At 39.0% G+C, this 10,869-nt stretch overlaps 1 protein-coding gene across 1 annotated transcript in view; it reads right to left on the bottom strand.

Annotated features, from left to right (window-relative positions):
* Positions 1 to 762: 762 nt before the first annotated feature.
* TSPAN12 (tetraspanin 12) overlaps positions 763 to 10,869 on the bottom strand; it is a 30,941-nt gene continuing 20,834 nt past the window's right edge. Inside the window, exons 5-6 of the mRNA XM_009696941.1 lie at positions 8,388 to 8,531; positions 763 to 2,357 (exon numbers count right to left, since the gene is read on the bottom strand). Coding sequence (XP_009695243.1) covers positions 2,052 to 2,357; positions 8,388 to 8,531 — 450 coding nt within the window. The 3' untranslated portion in view covers positions 763 to 2,051. The remainder of the gene's footprint in view (positions 2,358 to 8,387; positions 8,532 to 10,869) is intronic.

Genomic DNA, 10,869 nt, shown 5'->3' with positions numbered 1-10,869 from the left:
CACACTCAGCTGTAATCCACAGCTGAATGTAGCTGTGTACACGTAATCCATGCAATCCACAATCAAAAGATTCTACAATTTGTGGTTTTTTTGGCTTTTTTTTTTTTTTTTTTAAACAGGGGGGAGGGCGGGGAACCAAAAGACAACAATGGCTCAATGCACTGTGTAGCATCAGAGGCCTCTGTAGCCCTCCAAAGTCTAGAGCTGGCCTACGTCCAGGCTTTCTCAGGCACCTGCTCTTTTTCTACACAAGAACCTCACCCTTACCTACAGCATCACTGCCCACTGAGCAGCGGGGAGGATGGAATTCTGCCGTGCATGTGCAGGAACACTCAGCACACGGCTTCCCCAACGGTGCTCCAGGAAGTATTTCTGACAAAGACACTCCAAGCAAAATTTTGGGCAGCTCTATCCTTTAGCCTTTTTCTTACCTTTCAAAATAAGCATTAGCATCTGTAGGAGAGGTAAAAAAGCAGAAAGGTAGTCTTGCTTGCAATACTACTTGTGAAATAATCACACCCACGCGTATACTGCTAAAAAATAAACAGCCCACACAACTGAAAAGCTTAACTTCATGAGCCCTTAAGAAGCTTCCTCAGAAGCAATAAAAAAAAGAAAGTGACATTTACAATGCAGTTTCTCCATGACAGAATATGTGGAACGGTTAAAGACACATCAAATTAACTCACACTAGCAGGAGGACACTCCCAACTCCCACCCAAAGCATTCATGCTCTAGGACTTCAAAATAAAAAAGCCATTATGGAATTTAAGACAAAAGTAATTTTATTGTCTACCAAATCACACCTTTTTTTTTTTTCTTTTCTTTTACAAATTCCAAAACAAATGAAAGAATTTTAAAAATGTAGTATTATGTAAAAACCCATTTGCCACAAACTACTGTACTCAGTGGAACAAATACATATTTCAGGAGCGTGGCCAATTGTAAAAATAATCCTATGAAATAAACATTGTTCATAAAAATACAGTAAAATGCACTTTCCCCACCTCAATAAATACATTTTAACGCTGTTTCCAGTTGGCATTTTAAGCCACTAGAGAGCTCTTAATGAAGAAGCCGCCAAAGTATAATTTCTCCTTATGTACTTTTACAATTATTGCAATAGCATCCGGAACTGTAAGCATTTTCCTTGTAGTGTTTTGTTTCTGCCTTCAGGGGAATCACAGACAGGAGAAAAAATTTATCTACAGAAATGTGCTACTCCCATATTGATTCCCATTTTGGAAAAAATGTTTCAGGTTTTCTTTCTTTTCAACTAAGAAATAGTCCATAGAACAAACTGTTTCAAAGAAGAATTCTCCAGAATTACTCAGAAAATTAAATTCTATTGTCCATAGTTTTGTTTTCAATCCCTGTTTAATATATTTAAAATTAAAAATTAAACAGTTGTTAGATAAAAATAGAAGTTTTAAAACATCTTTAACAACAGCTAACATAAAAGTTTTGTTAGAAAAGAGAAAATCTCGCCCTTTTTATAAATCTTGCAAATTTTTAAATCCAAGTATTGACTTGAATTGTAGTTCTGCTTTCCATGCACGCACAAAAACACACAATTCTATATACACAGATCCCTGATTAAGACATTTTCCAAATGGCTTATTAAAAATGTAAAAGTCAATTTTAACTGAAGTCACATTTAGTTTGTCCAAAGCACAGTCATTTCTTGAGAAGATGAGTATTTCTCTTCCTTTCCCATGATGCTTCCTTAGAGGTTCTGTCTGCCTACCTGTGGATGAATCAGTATTTTACACATTACACAGCTTGTGACAATAAGTTAAATATTACTGTGCCCAGTGAATGAGTGCCTTTTAAAAAAACAAACAAAATCAACTCTGTTTCATGGCTGAGGCCGTGGCCAAGAGGCTGACAGGCTTATCCTTCTTTCTGTGCTGGCCTCCTTCACTTCCATTCTTTAGCTGTTTTCTGACGTGTACAAGACTGGTATATTTGGCATACTTGATGGAACAGAATAAAAACAAGCAAAAAACCCAGTTAAACCCCTTTGTGACTTCTCAGATTCGTTGCATCACCTATAGCTCTTCCATTTCAAAGTGTGTATTAAAGCTGTTTGCCATGGATGTATGTTCAAAGATCCTTGCCAGGCTGGGTTTCAGTAGCTCCACGGAATGACATGACAGCTGCTGCGAGGTATCGCTCTTCAGGGCCATGATCTGATCCGCCCTGGGATCCCTTCTGTCATAGTACAGAGCCCACAGCAAAGTAATAGTGAGGATCATCGCCAGGATCTGCGTTACTCCAATGGAGATTCCTAGAAATCTCAGCACTTGCAATTGCTTCGTCCCCCTCAAAAAAGTGTACATTTTTTTACCACATCCCTATGAAACAAAAGAACATATTTAAAAAAAATAATTAGTCAAGGTTATTTGGCTTGCAGCTCCTAAGGTTTAGCTCATCCTACCTACTGCTGGCTTTTCTGGCTCCCCAAAATGGCGCTCTCACCTCCTTCAAACAACACTTTGAAAATTATTTTGCCTACTTTTTAATTGCTTCCATAATGTCATCTTTAGGTTTTCTCATATGCTGAGAGCTTACTGCATGTGAAAAGCCCCAAGAGATCTGTGCAACTCTTCAATTCAGAAATCACTCAAAGTTGGTCTGAGTTCCTATCAACTATCATTGATTTTTAAAGAAACTCCACTGGTTTTGAGAAGGTTTAAAACCCATTAAATCCTCTTAATTATCTTCTTTCTCTCCTTAAATTGCAGCTCTTCAAGGCTGTCAATTATTTTAAACTCTTTAGACTTTTTCTACAAATAATACCACAATCTGAAGTTTAAACAATATTCTAAGAAAGATCTACAGACCTGCATAACCCCATCAGTGTTTCTTCCCACCTTTTCTCTTTTTAGTGTTTTATCTGGACTCATTATATGCCAGTTTATTAGTTCCGCAGAAAGTCTCTAGGAAGTAGAAAAATCATTACATTCCAGACACCGTCTGAGTAAGGAGCACCAAACAGAATAACCTTATATGGAGGACTTCTGACAAATTTCCGCAAGGCAGTGGGTACAAATAGACTTTCTTTAGTATTTAGTGGTAACACCACCACATTAGCTGTGGCATTACTCCTGCTTTTTGTTATTGAACTAGAAGCATCTCCTCATTGCAAAAAGCATATCCACTTATGCTAGTTACACTCCGCTCTACCTCCCCTATCCATAGACTGTATTTTAAAATTAACTGGCTTAATTTCTGATATGAATGTAGAAACTTCCCTGTCAATTATTGTGATGGTATTACACCAAGAGCCAGTTTTGTCTCCTATCTTGTGCTGGGCTGTTGCTACTTAAAGCACAGTAATGTCCAGAACTGCTGTGAGAGTAGCTGTAACCATCCGCCCTGCATCAGGCTCTGCACAAACCCAGGCACGCAGCTAGACCTGCTCCAAATTGCTGACCATCCACACGCTGTATTAGGAAGATGGTCGCATACACCACCTCTGCAATTATTTACAGACTAATAATTATTATTTACACAGAAAATGTCTGATGAAAACAATGTTAAAACATCACAAGTCAATGTTTCCCAGAAATGGAAACCATCTAAACCATCAGTGCACGCTCCACAGTTTGTGTACATGGACAACTAATTACTGTAGAAGGCTCTGGTAAAGCTCCCAACCCTTGTAAAGCAGCAAGGATCCACAAAGAGACATTGGCTCTGGGAATTACTGGATAACAGTGCAAACACCAGCTACAATGCTTGTTGCTCAGGAAAGGCTGATGCCCAGTATTAGAAAGGATAAAACCTCGAAGAGAGGGCCCTTAGCTACTCTGGTCGATGTTTATTCTCTATTCTAAACTTTGCAGGGTTTCACAGCACAAAAAAAAAAAAAAATATCTAAGGAACACAGCCACCAAGGGAAAATTCAGAGTAACAAACCGGATGGGATAACACCACGAGTACCAAAAGGCATTGGTCCCAGAAGACAACATCAGGAACCCATCGAAATGGGCACTGTCTTCAAAATGTCTTTTTTGTGTTTATATCCTGACTATATATTTCTTATAGCTTTTCTAGGAAAAGAAAGCAATTGATCAAAGGGACAGAATCTGAAGACAGGGCATGATAAATAACACTTTTCAATCACACTGAAATCCCCCAAAGCCAACAATTTCAAATGCTACAGTCCTGAATGTATTTGATGAAAGGTCCAATTCTTGCCTTACACATCAAACTCACACCACAGTCAACAGATTTTCATTTAGGATCTAAATAAAATTAATGTACTATATGATAATTGTACCAGAGTAAGTTCAAGGATCTAAATGTCATTGCTCCATTCATCATTTCACTGTGTCATTTTCTAAACATTAACATAGTTTAGACACAGAACAAGGAGTAAATGGAGATTCTTTGAATTTTGAAGAGAAAAAAACAACTGTAGCAAAAACAGTGTAATTGAACTTGATGAGGAACAAAAATTGTCATGTTGGTGTCTTCTTTTCTTCAACTAGAAGACAGTGTTGTAATTATGCTACTTTCCAAATTTGTTTTTAATTACAGAGAAACTGGCTGCATTTTAATACTTTTGATAACTTTAAGGGATGAAGGTACATGCTGGTCACAATTTAGAAATGCTCAACCACAGCAGTATTCAAACTCAGTTCATTTGTTGCCTAGGGGAAACGTCCATTAACAGAGAGCAATAACATTAATGCTTACGTCTCCTGCAGTACAGACACATAAGTGAGACAAATTATGCCCAATCTAGATAGACTGCCTCCCTCCATTTAATGATGTTCTTACAGTTCTGCTCTAATACACGTTCAAAGTCAGTTTCAAAACTGAGAAATATCCAGCTACCCCTGTTATCCTCACATTCATGCATTTTACATCTGCTTATGCAACACATTCATAGTTGGTAGCCTGCAATTAAAGAGTACATAAATATAGTTTCCTTGGCAAAAGTAAAAGTTTGTCACTAAACAGGGAGCTCTTGTTGACAACTCAAAAATAGTACAAAACTTTGCAGCGATCATTCAGAAGAATTAGCTTCAAACTCCTACAGAGCTATGGATTAAAGGCCCTATTCATATTTATTACAAAGGCCATTTTGTGTTTTCAGTCCTAAAATGGAAACAAAGCATATATTTCTGATTTACTGCAACATCATAGAATAAGGACCAGATCTTAAATAAGGCACTTTTCAGAGCAGAAAAGATAGACCATCAGGATATTCAGCAGATCTGTTGTATACTCAAATAATTTTTGAGTATAATTTTTGAGTATACTCAAAATTATGCTAGAAAACAAAAGAAAAGATATTGAACATGCAATTTTGATTTTTTCTGAAGCTATCAACTCCTACCAATCATTTTACCTAGGCTACAGTTCCCAATCACAAGGCGGGCAGAGCTCCCTTTGTCCTCAGACCACAACAAACCGCCAAGGCCACATCATCATCTCACGCGCTTCCCTCACAACCATGCTCTTTCTAAGGTTAGTCTGTTCCATAAACTGCACCAAAGGTGAAGCTCGTCAGAATAAAAGCAGTCCAAGAAGACTAACACATCTGAAAAATAGCTTTCAAAATCCAGCAGGGGAAACAACATTCCTGCCAAAAATACTCTCAAACAGAACTATAAGTAAGCAACCTTTCTTTCTACAAAAATTGTATTGTGAAGGATTCCAACTTAGGCTACAGAAAGCTCCGAGATCCCTGCAGAAAATTACAGCACAGTTACAACAAAACAATCTTTTCGATCCCAGCCAAACCAAACTTCAGTTTTCTGAAGTACTACAGAGAATTTTTCTGAAGTACCAGAATGGACTTGCGAAGCATCTAGATAATCCAATTTTCAGCTAGTGAGGCTAATCTCATCAGGCTCCCTCTCAAACCACCAGACTATGCAGGGTTGCTTTGAATCACTTTCTAAAAAAGCTTTTTTCCTTCAATTCTCCAAAGCAGAAGTCAGACATATTAGCCATGCAAGTCTAAGTTGGTTTTGCATGATATTGATAAACGTATTAGCAAGTACACTGTGTGAGCCTGTGAGACGACCCGCAGGCCAGCACCATGGGGAAAAAAAAGTTTTGCCAATCAAATATTGTACATATCTCTAAAAGCAACAGAGTATTTTTGGTCTGGTAAAACAGAACACAGCCTGTCCCTTTTTGGAATGGATTCTGCGGTAAAGAATCAAAAAAAATTTTTTGCTAAGAGCTGAATTCATCTAAAATGCTCTGGGCTATGGTAAGGGAAGAACCATAACTGTGCCTTTTGGGTTTCTTTTAGGAAAAAAGACAGGCAGCCTTTCTTTTTATCAAGTGGGTCTTAACACAGCCCTTATGTTCTACATCATCATCATCATCTTTGGCTATTCGTTTTCTCCAAGAACCACCAAAAGAACCTGAACACACAAAGTGCGCAGAGAACAACTTGCCTGGAACACAGTGGTGGGAATGAAATGTTAGCAGAAGAGATGACATGAGAAAACCTTGCAGTTTCAACAAGACACTCCAGTGACTAGTACTCCTTCTCACAAATTTTTTGAGCTTCCTGAGCTCAAAAATTAGTTTTTCATTGAGTGACACTTACAGACTCTTGCCTTTTCACATAAGCAGGAAGGATGCTCAGGGCAAATGAACATTCTGCAGCTTCCATACATTTACACTCCTTGAGGGCTCTCTACGGCAGAGTTGGCCTCTATGGTATTAATACTGGCAATACTATCACAAAAAGCAACCATTATTGCGGAGTGAGCCACAGTTCGGTCTTCTTCAAGAATGTGTAAGAGACTGGCAGGCCTCCTAAGAAACCTGAATGGCTTTCCCATTCAGAGACTGACACTTCTAAAGTGTAACCAGCGCTGCCTGTGCTGCAAAAGCCTTACCATAAGGCAGGAGAGGTTCAACAAGTAGCTGGTGGAAGAAAAACAGCCTCTGCCACTGGCTTTAAGGTTCCCTAGCACAGACTGGTCTTCTGAGGCACCTGCCTTTTGGTAGCTCTACCTTCCCTCTTTCCTAGCGGAAGCACACGAGGCCTAGGATGGATGTCTGGAAGTCTGGAATAGATTATATGACTTCTGCTCATACAGTCAGTGCCATACAAATCTAGCAAATCACTCCACATCAGTGATGCCATTTCCCCAAAGCTTGATTGTTTCCTGGCAACAGCTCACAATCATCTTGGCTTGTTTATATAGTGAATCCCCCTGGTTCCAGAGGTATTTCTGCATAGCTCCTGAACAAGAGCCACATAATAGATTCTCTTGCAAGAAAGAGCCTTGAACAGCAGTAAGAGACTGGGACAAGATAAAATGGTTCTTTGGGTGCTCTTCCATAAAGCAGAGTTGCACTGTCCACTGGAGAAATGGTCATGCTGCAGCATCTGAAGGCGCGATTCTCAGGCCTGTCCTCCTTCCTATGCACCCCATATTACTCTTAAAGCACACAGATGTGAAATGCACCTCTTCACAGATCCTCATAACTACTTGACTGAGACATGCTTTTTGTCACTACTGGACTACCTGGATTGTTGGGCATTCTGCTATTACTGAATGCAAAATTAAAGGTCTAGTGGTCTGATAGCATAAAAAAAAAGATAGGTAGCAAAGCAGTCTCCAGAAAAAGGCGACTTTAGAAAACATTTTTGTGAGAACAGTTAAAAGAGTTTTAGTAAAGAACATATTTACTTGTTTTTATAATTTTCACCCTAAGAACACTAATGACTTGCTACTACGATGACCTCCCTTACTCACTTCGACAATTAGGTCTTTTCCCAGTTTTAAGGCTTTTATTTAATTCTTTTAAAATAATAATCATACTGTAATGTAATAGAGTTAGAGAGAAAGAGCATTTTCACACAAAGTTTCTATGCATGCTCACAGTGGAGCACCTGAATTACCTGCCTTCTTGCATAAGCCTGGTTCACAGGAGAGTTCTACTCTTCCAAAGGACTTCTCAAAAGCATCCTTCACTGTACATACCACTAGAGTCCTCATTACCATAGGGTAAGTAGAATTTCTCTTAGTTTGGCAAGCTGGAGACAGGACATTACACCAAAACTAATTTTTTTTGATTGGAGCAAATTTCAACTCCAACCTAACCAATATAACCCAAATACTTCAATATTTAAGCACATCTCAGATGTTAACTGCATTGCTACTAACTTATCTCATTTCCAGGTAAGGGTGGGTGGGTTCTTCCTTCCTTCCTTTCTTCCCTCCTCCCTCCACTTCAGTATTAATAAATAATAAACATAAACAAATACAATAAACACTTTCCATAAACACAATTATCCTACAGACCTTTCTGCTGCACTGCAAATGGTGAGTCTGGAAAATTACTGGATCAGGAAGAATGCACAAAGCCTTCCAAAATAACCAGATTTTTCTTCTTACCTCCTGATAAAGGTCACTGAGATCCTCATGATGTGCCTGCTTAGAGCATCCTGGGAACTCTCGGACACAACAGGAGTCAGGTGGCCAGTCCATCTCTGTCATTTCCAGCCAGTCTGTGAAGTACACCACCCCACAACATTTAAACTGCAAAGGAAGGATTAGCCAAGATCAGCAATAATGATGCTACTTCTTCATAAAAGTAGGTCACCAAGAAAGCTAAATAAATTCCTATTAACAACTTTCAAAGTATTTACATAGGACTAAAAACATCTACAGGAGCTTCCACGTATCTTCTTTTGCCATACTTTGACATAAAAGCAATGTGAAAAATGTAATGTAGTGAGTAATGAACACCTCAGAAACAGTCAATGATACTGCTCCATCCTTTAAATCCCAACTGTTCCCTCAAAGGATGCTTCACAGAAATTGTCCTACCCTGTAATTCTGCTATCCCTACTACAAGGAACTAACACAGGGCAATTTCATGTCAAAAGGGTGACTAATGAACAAGTATACCTGTGGCTGAAGGAAGTAGTAGGAAAAGATGATTAAGGTCTTACTAGTGAGGACTATTCCTGCAAGGCTACAACTATGGACACATCTGTTGAAAACCAGATGAGAAAAAGCACAGATTTATCTGAATACAGAAAAAAGGAAAGAAAAAAAAAAAGATGAAAAGAAGTGAGCAAAAAGGTATAGAAATCACAAATACTGAAAGGAAAAAGGAAAATAGAAGGAAGGGGTATCACACTAAAATAAACACTGCAACAGAATCAACCATAAAAGTAAGAAGTCTGGCTGCAAAGCAGATGAGCCATAATTGGCTATAAAAACCACCAGGACTAACAACCTGTCTTTTCCTCTGCAAAGTACACCAAGAGATTTAAAGCCAAACGACCAGCCTACCACATTCCTAGCTGCTTTCACATAAAAAAGGCCTGAAGCGGCTACATTACATTTTCTTCTGCACTGGATGTGGAGTTGATATGACTGAAGAAAAGCCTTGCTGTAGGAACAAGATGCTGATTTTTTCTGTCTGGATGTTCTCCAGTACCAGCCTGAGCATTTGTAAGTCATCACCTGGTTCTTTTGACCCATGGGCTTGGGAACATTTGCCCCCCTTACCCATCTCTGAGCCAGAGTCCTGTATACCATGCCACTTCTTGGTCACAATCAAGCAGATCGGTGCCCAGACACCACATGGGCACACACTGTTCCTGGACTTCACCAGTCCTCTTACAAGTCTCACTTTTCCCTTTTTCACCACAGCTTTAATGTCTGTTTTTATCAAGTTTGTTAGTCAGTCAAAATCCTCCCAACATGGGACTTTCTACCAAAAGCTCAAGCCTGGCTCTTCATTGTAATTGCAAAGACTACCTCATTAAACATCCTTTTCTTACTCTCAAATTTTTTCTTCCCCCTGTCCAGTTCTTCCTTCCTGATTTCAATTGACCCTTCCCATCTTCCTCAATCACAATTCTGATATTAGACAAGCAAGGGGGTTGGGGGCAAACTACACTTCCCATCTCTCTCAGATGTTAAAAGATACAGAAGAGTGAGCACAAAGCTGATCAGGGCTGAATCTTTGGGAACAAAATTGTAATTATAAATTTCTTCTTTAGGAAAAAAATTGTAATGCTGACTGAAGAAGGGCCCCAAGCACAGTGCTCATTCAGACATAAAGCACATACCAGGCTCACACATCCACCATCTGAGTTATGAGTAGACAGAATAAAAATGAGAGCCCACCAGTCAAGTAGGAGCTGTAAAAGAGCCTTCTCAGTTCACTTCACACTTTCCCCAAATCATTCTTGTGGTCAAAGACGGAATATAGGAAATCTAACTTCTAAAAGGAACTTTTTCTACCCTGGAAGAGTTAAGGCATAGTTGAAGTTTTATTATTAATATTATTACCAGCCATTATGATGACACTACAGCAACCAGGAGGGTAAGAGGCAGCTTTTAATTTAATCAACCTATACATTTAAACCAAGATACAGTATCAGCTCTATTCAAAGAAATCCAGACCATTTGATGACAGTATCTCAGGTACAGAGCAAATACACACACTCTACCTGTGTATGAAGAACTACTCCCTTTCACAGAGCACTTGCATAACCAGAGCAGGGGACTGGGGAGGCAGGGTGTTTAACCTCATGTAGTCCTCACACTTTCTTTCAGGTTTACTATAAATACAGACTAACCAAGTGCTGCCAGGAAATGTTTAAATAAACAGGAAATCTGTGCAACAATGACAGATTTCAACATTTCAACAAGGGCAGCACAATGACAGGCATTTAAAGAGTTCTCTTCCTGCACGTGAGTTATATTTGGAGTTAATGGGTTTTACCTTGGGCAATTTCATGTTTTTGTAACATAATACTTCATTCTTTAAAAACAGTTCTGAATTTTAGTAGGCTAGAGGGCAAAGCTGTGAATACACAAGGAAGCTTTCTGGTTTGTTTCCCGCAAATCCCCCCCC

Source organism: Cariama cristata, unplaced genomic scaffold (assembly GCF_000690535.1).
Source record: "Cariama cristata isolate BGI_N322 unplaced genomic scaffold, ASM69053v1 scaffold15853, whole genome shotgun sequence".
Taxonomy (NCBI): Eukaryota; Metazoa; Chordata; class Aves; order Cariamiformes; family Cariamidae; genus Cariama; species Cariama cristata.
The sequence above is the reverse complement of the archived record's forward strand: the minus strand, read 5'-3'. Positions and strand labels throughout refer to the sequence as shown.